The sequence below is a fragment of the Balaenoptera ricei genome, chromosome 11 (assembly GCF_028023285.1).
Source record: "Balaenoptera ricei isolate mBalRic1 chromosome 11, mBalRic1.hap2, whole genome shotgun sequence".
NCBI lineage: Eukaryota > Metazoa > Chordata > Mammalia > Artiodactyla > Balaenopteridae > Balaenoptera > Balaenoptera ricei.
In genome coordinates this window covers 100,069,742-100,088,147 of record NC_082649.1, presented here as the reverse complement: position 1 = coordinate 100,088,147, position 18,406 = coordinate 100,069,742, and the positions used below count along the sequence as shown (strand labels likewise).

At 42.7% G+C, this 18,406-nt stretch overlaps 1 protein-coding gene and 1 long non-coding RNA gene across 2 annotated transcripts in view; one reads left to right on the top strand and one right to left on the bottom strand.

Annotated features, from left to right (window-relative positions):
* SEC13 (SEC13 homolog, nuclear pore and COPII coat complex component) overlaps nt 1–16,979 on the top strand; it is a 50,152-nt gene extending 33,173 nt beyond the window's left edge. The window contains exons 6-9 of the mRNA XM_059940369.1: nt 97–230; nt 664–787; nt 1,788–1,934; nt 16,517–16,979. Of these exons, the coding sequence (XP_059796352.1) occupies nt 97–230; nt 664–787; nt 1,788–1,934; nt 16,517–16,630 (519 nt within the window). The 3' untranslated portion in view covers nt 16,631–16,979. The remainder of the gene's footprint in view (nt 1–96; nt 231–663; nt 788–1,787; nt 1,935–16,516) is intronic.
* LOC132375207 (uncharacterized) lies at nt 12,026–17,017 on the bottom strand. The gene is made up of 3 exons (XR_009505961.1): nt 16,487–17,017; nt 16,131–16,245; nt 12,026–15,931 (listed from the first exon to the last, which is right to left on the bottom strand). It is a non-coding gene; the product is annotated as an uncharacterized LOC132375207 (long non-coding RNA).
* Nucleotides 17,018–18,406: the final 1,389 nt, after the last annotated feature.

Below are 18,406 nucleotides of genomic sequence, written 5' to 3'. Positions count from 1 at the left end.
AGGGAATAAACATCAGCGTTGGGTCTGCAGAAGCAGTATCCTTTTGCCAGGCAAAGGGGCAGAGTCACCACAAGTCCCCCTTCCCCCTCCTTACAGATTGGCTGCAATGCCGTCAGCTGGGCCCCTGCTGTCGTACCTGGAAGCCTCATAGACCAGCCATCTGGGCAGAAGCCCAACTACATCAAGAAGTTTGCATCAGGCGGTTGTGACAACCTCATCAAACTGTGGAAGTAAGTGGGGTTGGTGAACTTCTCAAGGGGACACTTCTCACCTTCTACCCTACCATGACTCAGCCTCAGTTCACCAGAAACTGGATCACCTGTCTTTTTCCCTTCTGCCCATAGAATACTGTCTTCAATCTCTCAGAGGACATCCTTTTTTAAAAAAAAAAAAACTTGCCCTTTACTCAGGAGCTTGGACTCTTCCTAATTCACAACTGCTAGAGCCGACTTGCTGGCTGTGGAGGAACAGAGAGCATTTCCTGGAGGGCTTCTTCATAGCTGGTGAACTGAATAAAATTCTGTAGGTTCAACAAATGTTTATCAGAAAGGTGCAATAGCTTCTCCACCCCTGTGGAGCCTGTGGGGTGGGGGAGGAATGGAGGTGTGGGAATGGCACCTGGGCTGCTGCCTGCTGAATTCTCCCCACCATCTCCCCTGTTAGGGAGGAAGAGGACGGCCAGTGGAAGGAAGAGCAGAAGTTGGAAGCACACAGTGACTGGGTTCGAGATGTGGCCTGGGCCCCCTCCATCGGCCTGCCCACCAGCACAATCGCCAGCTGCTCCCAGGTCAGCTCAGACCTGTGCAAGCATCCTGTGTTAGTTAATCTCAGGAAGTCCCATCAGCCCTTACAGTTCCCCTGGGGGAAATCCTTCAAGGGGAAGGGCAGGAGACAGGCAACTGTAGACCACTGTAAATAAGGGAGCACCTGGAGCCCAGCCATCACGAGTGAAGCCTTGGTCAGAAGCCACAGTGGCTTTCTTCCACTGAGCCAAGAGCAAGACCAAATTCAGGACTAGTTTCCCCTCCTGACCCTTTTGTGGATAGGGAATGGAGGTACCCAGGCATCATTCTGAAAGTGTTCCCAAGCAAGGACCAGGAACAATGGGAAATTGTAAGACCTTGGGCTCGTCTACCTACTCACTATTCTCAGACAGATAACAGAAGTAAGACCAAGGATAAGCCTTTAATTATATGCTACCACTCAAGATGAGAGTTAAGCCTGGCCTTTTACGTCATTTGAGCCTCTTGTACTTGGTCCTAAATTTGAGAGGACCAAGTAGAACAGGCTTAAATGATGTAAAAGGTAATTCTGTTTGTTCTGTTTTAGTTCGGTTTGGTTTGGGGGGTGTGTGTGTGTGTGTTTTGTTTTGTTTCTTGGTCCCATCTCATTCTCTGAGCTTGGCTTTTAGGCAGCTATACCCATTCAGTTGAGAAAGTACAGCGCCAGAGGGAGCCAAAACAATGAAGTGACTTGGCAGACATGAGGAAAGCCCCAGAGAAAATTTGAGAATTAGCAGTGCGGACAGTGAAACCAGTACGAGGAAAGGAACCTGGGAGACTCCTGACCAATTTGAAGTGTGTTCCTGGGGTAAAGGGATAAAAGCAAGGGTGCTGGGCTGGAAATTAGTCCTCAAAGCTGTGAACACCGAGGAGGTCCTTGGCTGTGCTTTGCCCTGAATCCCCCACCCTATTCCTGCAAAAGTCCAATATAGCTCCAGATTGAGAGGATATCACTAGGGCAGGATTGCTGCCCCCATCTCCTGACTCTAGCCTGTCTTTTCCCAGGATGGTCGAGTGTTCATTTGGACCTGTGATGATGCCTCGGGCAATGCGTGGTCCCCCAAACTGCTGCACAAGTTCAATGATGTTGTATGGCATGTGAGCTGGTCCATCACAGCCAACATCCTGGCTGTCTCAGGCGGAGATAATAAGGTACATACACCCTATTTCCATGACATGGCACACAGGCCCCTGTTTGTCTTTAGTTTGTCCAGTAGAGGGCACAGTTGAATCTTCCATCTAATGGCAGGGTTGGGAGGAACCTGAATGAAGACTGTTTTGAGCATGTCTCTTATTTACATCATTAATTCTTACGACCCCCCCACCCAACCCCGAGGGGTTGTATATCCCCCTTATACAGATGGAGAGGGTGACGGAGATTTGACTTGCATAGGGGTCATGAAGCTGTTCGGTGGCATAGCCAATAATTAGACCCAAGGTAAATCCAAAGCCACCACCCTGGCCGTCCATCACCCTGACCATTTGACAACCTCATCTTCATGGTAACGTTTAGTTATATGTAAAATACATATAACAAAGTTTACCATCTTAACTTTTTTTAAGTGTACAGTTCTGTAGTGTTAAGTATTGATACATCCACGTTATTCTGCAGTCATCACTGTCATCAACCCAGAACTCTTCATCCCAAACTGAAATTCCGTGCTCTTCAAACAGCACCTCCCCATTCCCCCTCCCCCAGCCCCTAGCAACCCCCATTTTGCTCTCTGTCTCTATGAATGGACTACTGTAGGGACCTCCTGTAAGTAGAATTATAAGGAATTTGTTTTTTCTGACTGGCTTGTTTCACTTAGCACAGTGTCTTTTTTTTTTGAATTTTATTTATTTTTTTATACAGCAGGTTCTCATTAGTTATCCATTTTATACATACTAGTGTATACATGTCAATCCCAATCTCCCAATTCATCACACCACCACCACCACCTCCCACCGCATTCCCTTCTTGAGGTCCATACGTTTGTTGTCTACATCTGTGTTTCAATTTCTGCCCTGCAGACCGGTTCATCTGTACCATTTTTCTAGGTTCCACATATATGCGTTAATATACAATATTTGTTTTTCTCTTTCTGACTTACTTCACTCTGTATGACAGTCTCTGGATCCATCCATGTCTCTACAAATGACCCCATTTTGTTCCCTTTTTATGGCTGAGTAATATTCCATTGTATATATGTACCACATCTTCTTTATCCATTCGTCTGTCGATGGGCATTTAGGTTGCTTCCATGTCCTAGCTATTGTAAATAGTGCCGAAATGAACATTGGGGTGCATGTGTCTTTTTGAATTATGGTTTTCTCTAGGTATATGCCCAGTAGTGGGATTGCTGGGTCATATAGTAATTCTATTTTTAGTTTTTTAAGGAACCTCCATACTGTTCTCCATAGTGGCTATATCAATTTACATTCCCACCAACAGTGCAAGAGGGTTCGCTTTTCTCCACACCCTCTCCAGCATTTGTTGTTTGTAGATTTTCTGATGATGCCCATTCTCACTGGTGTGAGGTGATACCTCACTGTAGTTTTGATTTGCATTTCTCTAATAATTAGTGATGTTAAGCAGCTTTTCATGTGCTTCTTAGCCATCTCTATGTCTTCTTTAGAGAAATGTCTATTTAGGTCTTCTGCCCATTTTTTGATTGGATTGTTTGTTTTTTTAATATTGAACTGCATGAGCTGTTTATATATTTTGGAGATTAATCCTTTGTCCATTGATTCCTTTGCAAATATTCTCTCCCATTCTGAGGGTTGTCTTTTCATCTTGTTTGTAGTTTCCTTTACTGTGCAAAAGCTTTTAAGTTTCATTAGGTCCCATTTGTTTATTTTTGTTTTTACTTCCATTACTCTAGGAGGTGGATCCAAAAAGATCTTGCTGTGATTTATGTCAAAGAGCATTCTTCCTATGTTTTCCTCTGAGAGTTTTAAAGTGTCCGGTCTTACATTTAGGTCTCTAATCCATTTTGAGTTTATTTTTGTGTATGGTGTTAAGGAGTGTTCTAATTTCATTCTTTTACATGTAGCTGTCCAGTTTTCCCAGCACCACTTATTGAAGAGACTGTCTTTTCTCCATTGCATATCCTTGCCTCCTTTGTCATAGATTAGTTGACCATAGGTGCGTGGGTTTATCTCTGGGCTTTCTATCCTGTTCCATTGATCTGTATTTCTGTTCTTGTGCCCGTACCATATTGCCTTGATTACTGTAGCTTTGTAGTATAGTCTGAAGTCAGGAAGCCTGATTCCTCCTGCTCCGTTTTTTTCCCTCAAGACTGCTTTGGCTATTTCAGGGTCTGTTGTGTCTCCATACAAATTTTAAGATTTTTTGTTCTAGTTCTGTAAAAAATGCCATTGGTAATTTGATAGGGATTGCATTGAATCTGTAGATTGCTTTGCGTAGTATAGTCATTTTCACAATATTGATTCTTCCAATCCAAGAACATGGGGTATATCTCTCCATCTGCTTGTATCATCTTTAATTTCTTTCATCAGTGTCTTATAGTTTTCTGAGTACAGGTTTTTTGTCTCCCTAGGTAGGTTTATTCCTCGGTATTTTATTCTTTTTGTTCCAATGGTAAATGGGAGTGTTTCCCTAATTTCTCTTTCAGATTTTTCATCATTAGTGTCTAGGAATGCAAGAGATTTCTGTGCATTAATTTTGTATCCTGCAACCTTACCAAATTCATTGATTAGCTCTAGTAGTTTTCTGGTGGCATCTTTAAGATTCTGTATGTATAGTATGTCATCTGCAAACAGTGACAGTTTTACTTCTTCTTTTCCAATTTGTATTCCTTTTATTTCTTTTTCTTCTCTGATTGCCGTGGCTAGGACTTCCAAAACTATGTTGAATAATAGTGGTGAGAGTGGACATGCTTGTCTTGTTCCTGATCTTAGAGGAAATGCTTTCAGTTTCTCACCATTGAGAATGATGTTTGCTGTGGGTTTGTCATAGATGGGCTTTATTATGTTGAGGTAGGTACCTCTGTGCCCACTTTCTGGAGAGTTTTTATCATAAATGGGTGTTGAATTTTGTCAAAAGCTTTTTCTGCATCTATTGAGATGATCATATGGTTTTTCTTCTTCAATTTGTTAATATGGTGTATCACATTGATTGATTTGTGTATATTGAAGAATCCTTGCATCCCTGGGATAAATCCCACTTGATCATGGCGTATGATCCTTTTAATGTGTTGTTGGATTCTGTTTGCGAGTATTTTGTTGAGGATTTTTGCATCTGTATTCATCAGTGATATTGGTCTGTAATTTTCTTTTTTTGTAGTATCTTTGTCTGGTTTTGGAATCTGGGTGATGGTGGCCTCATAGAATGAGTTTGGGAGTGTTCCTTCCTCTGCAATTTTTTGGAAGAGTTTGAGAAGGATGGGTGTTAGCTCTTCTCTAAATGTTTGATAGAATTCACCTGTGAAGCCACCTGTCCTGGACTTTTGTTTGTTGGAAGATTTTTAATCACAGTTTCAATTTCATTACTTGTGATTCGTCTGTTCATATTTTCTATTTCTTCCTGGTTCAGTCTTAGAACGTTATACCTTTCTAAGAATTTGTCCATTTCTTCCAGGTTGTCCATTTTATTGGCATAAAGTTGCTTGTAGTAGTCTCTTAGGATGCTTTGTATTTCTGCGGTGTCTGTTGTAACTTCTCCTTTTTCATTTCTAATTTTATTGATTTGAGTCCTCTCCCTCTTTTTCTTGATGAGTCTGGCTAATGGTTTATCAATTTTGTTTATCCTCTCAAGGAACCAGCTTTTAGTTTTATTGATCTTTGCTATTGTTTTCTTTGTTTCTATTTCATTTACTTCTGCTCTGATCTTTATGATTTCTTTCCTTATGCTAACTTTGGGTTTTGTTTGTTCTTCTTTCTCTAGTTCCATTAAGTGTAACGTTAGATTGTTTATTTGAGATTTTTCTTGTTACTTGAGGTAGGCTTGTATAGCTATAAACTTCCCTCTTAGAACTGCTTTTGCTGCATCCCATAGGTTTTGGATCGTCGTGTGTTCATTGTCATTTGTCTCTAGGTATTTTTTGACTTCCTCCTTGATTTCTTCAGTGATCTCGGTTTTCTAGTAACGTACTGTTTAGCCATGTGTTTGTGTTTTTTACGTTTTTTTCTCTGTAACTGATTTCTAATCTCATAGCATTGTGGTCAGAAAAGATGCTTGATATGATTTCAATTTTCTTAAATTTACTGAGGCTTGATTTGCAACCCAAGATGTGATCTATCCTGGAGAATGTTCTGTGCGCACTTGAGAAGAAAGTGTAATCTGCTGTTTTTGGATGTAATGTCCTATAAATATCAGTTAAATCTATCTGGTCTATTGTGTCATTTAAAGCTTGTGTTTCCATATTAACTTTCTGTCTGGATCATCTGTTCATTGGTGTAAGTGAGGTGTTAAAATCCCCCACTATTATTGTGTTACTGTCGATTTCCTCTTTTATAGCTGTTAGCAGTGCCATGTGTATTGAGGTGCTCCTATGTTGCGTGCATATATACTTATAATTGTTATATCTTCTTCTTGGATTGATCCCTTGATCATGATGTAGTGTCCTTCCTTGTCTCTTGTAACTTTCTTTATTTTAAAGTCTGTTTTATCTGATATGAGTACTGCTGCTCCAGCTTTCTTTTGATTTCCATTTGCATGGAATATCTTTTTCCATCCCCTCACTTTCAGTGTGTATGTGTCCCTAGGTCTGAAGTGGGTCTCTTGTAACAGCATATATATGGGTCTTGTTTTTGTATCCATTCAGCGAGCCTGTGTCTTTTGCTTGGAGCATTTAATCCATTCACATTTAAGATAATTATCGATATGTAATGTTCCTATTACCATTTTCTTAATTGTTGTGGGGTTTTTTTGTAGGTCCTTTTCTTCTCTTGTGTTTCCCACTTAGAGAAATTCCTTTAGCATTTGTTGTAGAGCTGGTTTGGTGGTGCTGAATTCTCTTAGCTTTTGCTTGTCTGTAAAGCTTTTGATTTCTCCATCAAATCTGAATGAGATCCTTGCCAGGTAGAGTAATCTTGGTTGTAGGTTCTTCCCTTTCATCACTTTAAGTATATCATGCCACTCCCTTCTGGCTTGTAGAGTTTCTGCCAAGAAATCAGCTGTTAACCTTATGGGAGTTCCCTTGCATGTTATTTGTCATTTTTCCCTTGCTGCTTTCAATAATTTTTCTTTGTCTTTAATTTTTGCCACTTTGATTACTATGTGTCTCGGCGTGTTTCTCCTTGGGTTTATCCTGTATGGGACTCTCTGCGCTTCCTGGACTTGGGCGGCTATTTCCTTTCCCATGTTAGGGAAGTTTTCGACTATAGTTTCTTCAAATATTTTCTCAGGTCCTTTCTCTCTCTCTCTTCTCCTTCTGGGACCCCTATAGTGCAAATGTTGTTGCGTTTAATGTTGTCCCAGAGGTCTCTTAGGCTGTCTTCATTTCTTTTCATTCTTTTTTTTCTTTAGTCTGTTCTGCAGCAGTGAATTCCACCATTCTGTCTTCCAAGTCACTTATCCGTTCTTCTGCCTCAATTATTCTGCTATTGATTCCTTCTAGTGTATTTTTCATTTCAGTTATTGTATTGTTCATCTCTTTGTTCTTTAATTCTTCTAGGTCTTTGTTAAACATTTTCTTGCATCTTCTCAATCTTTGCCTCCATTCTTTTTCCGAGGTCCTGGATCATCTTCACTATCATTATTCTGAATTCTTTTTCTGCAAGGTTGCCTGTCTCCACTTCATTTAGTTGTTTTTCTGGGGTTTTATCTTGTTCCTTCATCTGGTACAAAGTCCTTTGCCTTTTCATTTTGTCTATTTTTCTGTGAATGTGGTTTTCCTTCCACAGGCTGCAGAATTGTAGTTCTTGCTTCTGCTGTCTGCCCTCTGGTGGATGAGGCTATCTGAGAGGCTTGGGCAAGCTTTCTGATGGGAGGGACTGGTGGCGGGTAGAGCTGGGTGTTGCTTTGGTGGGCAGAGCTCAGTAAAACTTTAATCCACCTTTCTGCTGATGGGTGAGGCTGGTTTCCCTCCCCGTTGGTTGTTTGGCCTGAAGCGACCCAGCACTGGAGCCTGTCCAGCTCTTTGGTGGGGCTAATGGCAGACTCTGGGAGGGCTCACGCCAAGGAGTACTTCCCAGAACTTCTGCTGCCAGTGTCCTTGTCCCCATGGTGAGCCACAGGCACCCCCTGCCTCTGCAGGAGACCCTCCAACACTAGCTGGTAGGTCTGGTTCAGTCTCCTATGGGGTCACTGCTCCTTCCCCTGGGTCCTGATGCGCACACTACTTTGTGTGTGCCCTCCAAGAGGGGAGTCTCTGTTTCCCCCAGTCCTGTCGATGTCCTACAGTCAAATCCCGGTAGCCTTCAACTTCTGATTCTCTAGGAATTTCTCCTCCTGTTGCCAGATCCAGGTTGGGAAGCGTGACGTGGGGCTCAGAACCTTCACTCCAGTGGGTGGACTTCTGTGGTATAAGTGTCCTCCAGTTTGTGAGTCACCACCCAGCAGTTATGGGATTTGATTTTATTGTGATTGCGCCCCTCCTACCATCTCATTGTGGCTTCTCCTTTGTCTTTTCATGGGGGTATCTTTTTTGGTGAGTTCCAGTGTCTTCTTGTCGATGACTGTTCAGCAGTCAGCCATGACTCTGGTGCTCTCGCTATTGGGAGTGAGAGCATGTCCCTGTACTCTGCCATCTTGAACCAATCTCAGCAGTGTCTTTTTATTTTTTTATTGAAGTATAGTTGATTTAAAATGTTGTGTTAATTTCTGCTGTACAGCAAAGTGATTCAATTATGTATATGCACATTCTTTTTTATATTCCCTTCCATTATGATTTATTACAGGATATTGAATAGTTCCCTGTGCTATATAGTAGGACCTTGTTGTTTATCCATTCTATATATAATAGTTTGCATCTGCTAATCCCAAACTCCCAATCCATCCCTCCTGCACCCCCCATCCACCTTGGCAACCAGAGAAGCCTGTTCTCCATGTCTCGGAGTCTCTTTCGTAGATAAGTTCATGTCATATTTTAGATTCCACATATAAGCGATATCATATGGTATTTGTCGTTCTTTCTGACTTACTTGATATGATAATCTCTAGGTCCATCCATGTTGCTGGAAATGGCATTAATCTTTTTTATGCCTGAGTAATATTCCGTTGTATGTATGTTTCACATCTTCTTTATCCATTCATCTGTCAGTGGACATTTAGGTTGTTTCCAACTCTTAGCTGTTGTAAATAGTGCTGCTATGAACATAGGGGGGCATGTATCTTTCTGAATTCGAGCTTTCTCTGGATATATGCCCAGGAGTGAGATTGCTGGATCATATTGGTAGCTCTGTTTTTAGTTTTTTGAGAACCTCCATACTGTTTTCCATAGTGGCTGCACCAGTTTACGTTCCCACTGTCAGTGTAGGAGTGTTCCCTTCTCTCCATGCCCTCTCCAGCATTTGTTATTTGTAGCCTTTTTGATGGTGGCCATTCTGATTGGTGTGAAGTGGTACCTCACACCTACCTCATTGTAGTTTTGATTTGTACTTAGCGTAGTGTCTTCATCTGTGTTGTAGATCACCTATGTTGTAGCATATGTCATAGTTTCTTCCTTTTGAAGGCTGAATAATATTCCATTGTGCCACATTTTATTTATCCATTCTCTGTTGATGGACACGGGGGTGCTTTCACCTTTTGGCTATTGTGAATAATGCTGCAGTGCACATGGGTGCACAAGTAATATCTCTTCAAGACCCTCTGCAGACAGCTTTTACTCAGCCTAGGGTCCCTTTTGTGTTCAGTGGTCCCAGAAAGATCCATCAGGCCCTATCTAAAAGCCATAGAATTTGAGCTGGAATGACCCTTAAAGGACAGCTAATCTAACCCTATTTCTAGTGAGTGCCAATATCAGGACTAGTACCCAGGTCTGGTGGCACCCAGGACAGGCCACTGTACCCTGACTGCCCTCAGTAATGTTTACAAATCAGTGGGCAAGTACCTGGTTGTACGTTCCACGTTTTGGGGTCTGCTGTCTTTTATGCTTCTTACTCTTCCTTATAAGCCTGTTTCCTACAAAGAGCTCAGCGCTATTGCTGTCTTTATAGCATTCCTTTGCTGAAGGACTTGGTATGTTTTCACTTCAGAGCATTCTACACAGTGCATGCTTAGTGAATAAAGTCTATCCCTAAGGCAGCAGTTCTTAGAATCATTTTTTTATCAAGTTAATGTACATAGCTTTAGATAGTTTTTATTTGGTTTTTTTTGTGTGTGTGTTTTTTTTTTTTTTTGGCTGCTTTGGGTCTTCGTTGCTGCGTGTGGGCTTTGTCTAGTTGCAGCGAGCGGGGGCTAGTCTTCGTTGTGGTGCGCGGGCTTCTTATTGTGGTGGCTTCTCTTGTTGCGGAGCATGGGCTCTAGGCGTGTGGGCTCAGTAGTTGTGGCTCCCGGGCTCTAGAGCACAGGCTCAGTAGTTGTGGTGCACGGGCTTAGTTGCTCCGCAGCATGTGGGATCCTCCCGGGCCAGGGCTCGAACCTGTGTCCCCTGCACCGGCAGGTGGATTCCCAACCACTGCGCCACCAGGGAAGTCCCTATGATTTTTTTTTTTAATGCAGTCTAATTTTCCCTGTACGGGGGCAAACCTTTTCAACTTTTAGCTGCTGCTTCTGCTGTTTACTTCAGTGTATAAATAACATACCTGTTGATCTGTTGTCTTCCTCTACCACGATTCTCAAACTTTAGCATTGCTAAACTTGTTAAAACAGATTACCCACCCCACCCCTAGAGCTTCTGAACCAGTGGATCTGGGCTGGGACCCCCAAAATTTGCATTTTTAACAAGTTCCCAGATGCTACACACACTCTGGTCTGGGACATTTTGAGAACCACTCTAACACCCCATAACCTCTCACTGGAGCTCTGTCAATTTGGTTAAACGGCATCCATGTTTACATTATCATTATTGTCAATATTTCATGTTACATCATTATTCACAGCTTTGCCCCTCAGTTACTGTTACTCATATGCATTTTGTTTAATCTTTTCTTCCAGTTGTAGAGAGATGTAATTGATATACATCACTGTATAAGGTAACAGTGTACAGCATAATGGTTTTGATGTGCATGTACTGTTAAATGATTACCGCTATAAATTTAGTTACCATCCATCATCTCATATAATAAAGAGAGAAAAAAATTACTTTCCTCGTGATGTTACCTCTTAGGATCTACTCTCAACAGTTTTCATATGTATTATACATAAGTGTTAGCTGTAGTCATCATTGCTGTACATTACATACCAGTACTTATTTATCATGCAACTGGAAGTTTGTGGGTTTTGACCACCTTCCTCCTGTTCCCCCTCCCCCACACACTGCCTCTGATAATCATGAATCTGATACCTTTTTCTATGAGTTTGGTTTTTTGTTTTTAGATTACACATCCAAGTAAGATAGTACAGTTGTCTTTCACTGTCTTACTTATTTCACTGAGCATAATGCCCTCAAGGTCCATATATGTTGTCACAAATATCACATATTCTTTGCTTTCTACGGCTGAATAATACTCCATTTTATGTGTGTGTGTGTGCATATTTATATATAAATACAACTTAATTATTCACCCCTCTGTTGATGGTCAGTTAGGTTGTTTCCATGTATCGCTAATTGTAAATACTGCTGTTATGAACTTCGGGGGTCAAATGTCTCTTCAAGTTAGTGTTTCATTTCCTTTGGATTTATACCCAGAAGTGGAATTGCTGGATCATATGGCAGTTCTATTTTTAATTTTTTTTAGTTTGTTTTATTGAAGTATAATTTACAATGTTGTATTAATTTCTACTTTACAGCAAAGTGATTCAGTTACACATATATATATATTCTTCGTATTCCTTTCCATTTTGGTTTATCACATGATATTGAATATAGTGCCATGTACTATACAGTAGGACCTTGTTGTTTGTGCATTCTATATATAATACTTAGCATTTCCTAATCCCAAACTCCCAATGGATCCCTCCCACACCCCCCATCCAACTTGGCAACCAGAAGTCTGTTCTCTAAGTCTTGGAGTCTGTTTCATAGATAATTTGTGTCATATTTTGTTTCACATGTAAGTGATATCATATGGTATTTGTCTTTCTCATCATGACTTACATCACTTGATATATCTACGTCCACCCACGTTGCTAGAAATGACATTATATTGTTCTTTTTTATAATAATAATGATTCCATTGTATATATGTAGCACATATTCTTTACCCATTCTTCTGTCAGTGGACATTTAGGTTGTTTCCATGTCTTGCCTATTCTAAATAGTGCTGCTATGAACATAGGGGTGCACGTACATTTTCCAGTTATACTTTTATCTACGTGTGTGGCAACGAGTGGGACTGCTGAATCATATGGTAGCTGTGTGTTTACTGTTTGAGGAACCGCCATTCTTTTCTCCATAGTAGTTATTACCAGACTGCAGTCTCACCAAAAACATAGGAGGGCTCCCTTTCCTCCATGCCCTCTGCTACATTTATTGTTTGTACACTTTTTGTTCATGGCATTTTGAGTGGTGTGAAGTGGTGCCTCCTTGCAGTTTTGATTTCCAATTCTCTAATATTTAGGAATGTTCAGCATCTTTTCATGTGCCTCTCTTTTTAACACTATGAGTAAAATGTACCTCTGGAAATTGGCCTCTTAAAACTGGGCCCTGTTTTGAATTCCTTTCCTATTACCTGCTCCTGGGCATTTCGTGACGGCAGGTGTCTTTACAGGCTCACAGGCTTTGAGAATATGAAGTTCCCCTGAGCACCTGCTTTAAAGTTGTTGTTACTGTAAATGGCCAAAAGGTGGCATGATTTCTTCATGCCCAACTCTGGTTACACCTGCATGTACAGCCTAAGGGGAAGTCGTGTTCCTGGGTTGTGAATTAGTGGAATGTGTCAGCACAAACACCCAAGGGCTTGTATCTCATTACTTCATTGCCCCCCTCCCAGACAGGTCCTAACCCCTGCAAAACCCCAATGCTGAGGGTGCTGTCCTACATGGGTGGGGTGACCCTAATGAAGGCAGCTGAAGGTGGGAAGGCCACCACCAGCAGACATGGAGACTAGGAGACTATTCAGAGCTCTTCCCGGCCAGAGGGTCCACCATCCTCTGGGTGCACAATGTTGGCTTCAGCTGCGGGAGGGTCTGCCTGGATCTGGAGATTGTGGTGACATCCCCAGGGACCAGACACTCCAGGTCCAAGGGGGGCTCATTTGCTGGTACATCCTCCCCAGCTCCCTCAGGCCCAGAACACTCTAGCCTTGTGTTACTGGCTGCCCAGGCTCCAGGGGAGTGACAGTAGCCCAGGTTCCCTAAGCCAACACGGAATAGAGGAGGCATTTCTTTCTCTTTTGATTTTATTGTATTTTATTTTTACTTCTGATTTTAGTTTGGAGTGTTGTAAATTTAGTGTTGTTTTTGTTTCTGGTGTACAGTGACGTGTTTCAGTTATGCAGATACATAGATCTGTTCTCAGATTCTGTTCCCTTATTGGTTATGACAGATTGTTGAGTAGAGTTCCTTATGCTCCACAGAAGGTCCTTGTTGATTATCCATTTTATAAATATTAGTGTGTACAGGTTAATCCCAACCACAGCATTTGTTCCTCCCCCCATGCTTTCCCCCTTGGTAACCCTAAGTTCCTTTTCTATGTCCGTGCGTCCGTTTCTGTTTTGTACATTAGTTCACGCCTATCAATTTTTAGATTCCACCTCTTCGTGAAATCATATGATATCTGTTCTTCTCTGTCTGACTTGCTTCACTTAGTATAATCTCTAGGTCTGTCCACCTTGCTGCCAATAGCATTATTTCATTTTTTTTATGCCTGAGTGTTCATTCCATTGTATATATGTACCACATGTTCTCTCTCCATTCGCCTGTGGATGGAGATTGTGGTTGCTTCCAAACCTTGACTGTTGTAGGTCTTGCTGCAGTCAATGAACGTGCAAGTGTCGGCTTTCCAAGTATGGTTATCTGCAGATGTGTGCCCAGCAGTGGGCTTGCCGGATCATATGGTAGCTCTATTTGTGGTGTTTTAAGGAACCTCTGTAGTGTTCTCCATAGTGGCTCTACAAATTTACATTGCCCCCAGTGGTGTAGGAGGGTTCCCTTTTCTCCTCGGCCTCTCCAGCATTTATTGTTTGCAGACTTTTTGATGATGGCCATTCTGACAGGTGTGAGGTGATACCTTGTTGGAGTTTGGTTTGATTTCTCTAATGATTAGTGATGTTGAGCATCTTTTGTTTTTTGGCATTCTGTATGTCTTCTTTGGAAAAATGTGTATTTAGATTTTGCACCCATATTTCGATTAGGTTGTTTTCTTGATATTGAGCTGCATGTATATTTTGGAGATTAATCTTTTGTCTGTTTCATTTGCAAATATTTTCTCCCATTCTGAGGGTTGTATTTTTGTCTTGTTTATGGTGTGATTTGCTATGCAAAATCTTAAGTTTCATTAGGTCCCATTGTTTATTTTTGTTTTTATTTCCATTACTCTAGGAGGTGGATCCAAAAAGATCTTGCTGTGATTTATGTCAAAGAGTGTTCTTCCTATGTTTTCCTCTAAGAGTTTTATAGTGTCTGGTCTTACATTTAGGTCTTTAATCCATTTTGAGTTTATTTTTGTGTATGGTGTTAGGAAGTGTTCTAATTTCCTTATTTTACATATAGCTGTCCAGTTTTCCCAGCACCACTTATTGAAGAGGGTGTGTGTTCTCCATTGTATCGTCTTGCCTCCTTTGTCATAGATTAGTTGACCATGGGTGCGTGGGTTTATCTCTGGGCTTTCTATCCTGTACAGTTGATCTATATTTCTGTTTTTGTGCCAGTACCATACTGTCTTGCTTGCTGTAGCTTTGTGTAGTATACTTTGAAGTTGGGGAACCTGATTCCTCCAGCTCTGTTTTTCTTTCTCAAGATTGCTTTGGCTATTTGGGGTCGTTTGCGTTTCCAAAGTTTTTTGTTCTAGTTCTGTGAAAAATGCCACTGGTACTTTACTTTGAAAGGGATTGCACTGAATCTGTAGATTGCTTTGGGTAGTATAGTCGTTTTTACAATGTTGATTCTTCCAATCCAAGAACGGGGTATACCTCTCCATCTGTTGGTATCATCTTTAAATTTCTTTCATCAGTGTCTTATAGTTTTCTGCATACAAGTCTTTTGCCTCCTTAGGTAGGTTTATTCCTGGGTATTTTATTCTGTTTGTTTGAGTGGTAAATGGGAGTGTTTCCTTAATTTCTCTTTCTGATTTTTCACTGTTAGTTTATAGGAATGCAAGAGATTGCAAGTGGGCTTCTTGACAGTGGGCCGTTTTGAATTCTTTTCTTTCTTTTTCGAATAATTCATTGTCCCTCTGGAAGTGTGCAGATACAGTTCTTCACTAGTCAGCTCAATTTGGGTTTCTGGCTTTCTCTCGTATTAGTGTTCTTAGGTTGAAAGGACCTGCTATTAAGTTCTGTTTTGGGTTGAGGCACTTTTTTCCACTCTGAGTATGCCACTGGCTGAGATCAGGTAGACAGGACAGCTGGTTTCTCTCCCTGCACCAGTGAGGCTGGAGCATCAGCTTCACAGCTGCCTGGATTCTCTGGTCAGGCTTGCTAGACAGTCAGGACTGGCTACGTGACTCAGCAGTAGGTGAGGCTAGAATTACCTTCCTTGCCTTGGCAGCACACAGCAGGATGGGATCCAGAGAATGCATGGCTTATTTCGGGGGGAGCTGAAGAGTCAAGAGTGTGCACCGAATTCCTGGTCAGGTGAGGCCACCAGATTTGCTATGCAGACAGTGAATGCCACCGGCTGTGCTTTCTATTCCTGTGTTACCTTAAGCAGGGTTGTTGACCGGCTATGTGGCTTCGCTGGTTGGGCAGTCCGAAGGCTGTATTCAGTAGGAAGTGCAGCTATGAACTGGTGTGCTTTCCAAGGAAGCAGCTTTAAGGTTACTAATGCTTTGTGGTCTGGACTGAAGCCTACCTGTGCCCCAGCTTCTCTGTCAGAACAAACTCACTTGGGCCCTGCAGCTAGGGACTCAGGCTGCAGAGAGATCTGAGTGCTGGTTGTTGGAAGTCCTCTCTGGTCACAATCCAATTCTCAGCAGCTGGGCCTCACAGATTCAGCTGTGATCCTGGTGGAGCAAAACCAGAGTATCAGCACCTGCAAAGTGATGACCACAATTCAGTGGGAGGGGGGGGACACGTTGCTGGATGTCACCCAGGGCTCTTTTCTCACTGGAGGGGCCAGAGCCTCAGGGGAGGCCCCTCCCCGTGGTAGTGTGCCAGCCCCTGGAAGGGATGCTGGGATCAACATGTGGCCCCTTCTCTTACCTTCTAATGCAGTCGGTCTCAGTGTCCATAGTGCAGGACACTTCAGCCTCACTTCTGTGTTGTAGGATTTGTTCAGTGGTGTGTCTGTCTCTGTGAATAGCTGTTAGTTCTTCTTCTGAGGGAAAGTGAAGCCAGGAACAAGTTGTGTCACCATCTTCATGACATCACTCTCCATACTCCTCCTTTCTTTCTTACTCTGTGTGGATACTTTTTCCTTTACTTCCATTTTGGTGGGATTTCAGTGGGGGAAGCCAAGGTAAGTGCTCTCTTTACCCACAAGACTGTGAGCTGTAGTTCTTGCTGGAGATCTTTACCCTCTTTAGAGAACCGAGGGAGGTAAGGGCAGGGGTACATACCTGTAACAGGATGTGTGTGCTGGCTTGCAGGTGACCCTGTGGAAGGAGTCGGTTGACGGGCAATGGGTGTGCATCAGTGATGTCAACAAGGGCCAGGGTTCTGTGTCCACTTCCGTCACAGAGGGTCAGCAGAACGAGCAGTGACAAGACAGGCAGGGCCTGGTCTCTACCGGCTGCCTCCAGGACTGCCTCTTCGTGGGCCAACTGACCAAACTGCTGGGAGGAAGAACACCCAGCTCCCACACATCACTTTCCTGGCAGTCATTAACAAACGCAACCAGATTTATCATCTGCCTTAACATGATTTGATATGGTTTGTAATTTACTGTCCAGCTGAACACACACTTGTTCTGAGGGGAAAACTGCAATTAACTGTCAGCTCTATTATTTTAAGATATTGTTGGTCATTTTTATGTACCTTTTAGGTTCAGGCATCATTTGGGGGGGGACTGTTTGTTTCCAAAGTAATTAAATAAACTTGTATTGCTTATAATTCTTCCTGCATTTTTCTAACCCCTCCCTGCAAAGCTTGTTTTAACTCTTGTTGGTTAGTGTCCTAGAACAGCATTTACCAAGACCCAGGTCCCTGTGGGTCTAGCTGAGTGCTGCCCACAGAGCTGATCTGTCACTGTGTAAGAGGAGTCCTTGTGACTCAGTTTATGCTGAAGGCACCATACAAAGCTACACTTCGCCTTCAGGGATGGGACTGCAGCCCCCAGCTCTGCTACTTATCCTGAGTATACATCCTCTGCTGGAGACTGAGGCTAATAAAGTCTGCCCTGCACATACAGGGTGATATCGACCATATCCCAAGAGTTACAAGACTGACGAGGAAAGCAGGCACAATTCACCTGGTTTACTGCCCAGTCAGTGGAACGAGAGGCTCACCGACTGAACCAAGGATCACCTCTAATGGGAGGCCCTGGGACCCTGAACTGAAACAGCAGTCACAGCAGTAGCTGAGACCTGTATCAGTGGCATGAACTTGGAGCTTTCACACGTGAAGCAGCACAGCAAACCTGTGTAGGCACATACCCCCAACTTACTGGTGAAGAAAACGGCAAGAAGGTCAAGAGCTGCCCTGGGCCGTCCACCACCATATGCTAAAGCCACCACTGGCATCCAGATCGGTCTCAGCTCAGAACTCTCAAGGGTGGAATCCGGGACCTGGTGCTGGGGCTCCTCAACCGTAATCAAGGAGTGGAGCTCATGCCAGGCCTTTATGTGCGCACACACCGATGAAAGGTCAGGCCGCTCACTGCAGGAGGCTGTGTGCACAGATAAGTGTGGACCCCTCTTCTGCCTGTTCTTTGTCCATTTTTCAGCAGCAGAATCCCTGTTGTGAAATAAATCTTAGATCATAACATATAAAATTGGAAAAAGTGTAACTACATTGGTTGAAGTGAGGATAGAGAGGCCTGGCCCACTAGGCCTCCAAAAGCATTCCGCAAAATCCTAGCCTTCACAGAACAATAGAAAAATTGCTGCTTCTTCCCTTCCATTATTCAGATGTGAAAAGAAAGGCCAAGGAAGCACCTTTGCTCAGGCTTCTCAATGGACACAAATTACACTGAATTCTAGTTAGCTCTACATATCTGCCTTCCCTAACAAGCTCTGTGCTCAAGAGGGCAGGCCTGGTCCTCCTTATAGTGCCTGCTACCATCTACAAATGAATAATGAGAAGGGACTGGTCCCATGTCACACAGTGGGTTAGTGATACGTCATTGGGCTCCTGGCCATAGGCTGTATTCATAGCTTACACCACCAGAATCAGTCTGAATAATCTAGAAGTAAATGAAATTACCACTGTCAACAGTTTATGCTTAGGGTGGTAACATGTTAGCCATTCCTGGTGTAAGGGAAATACCTCCAATTTGTTACAACAAAACAGGCCAACCAAGTGCAATGCCATGTTGTGTC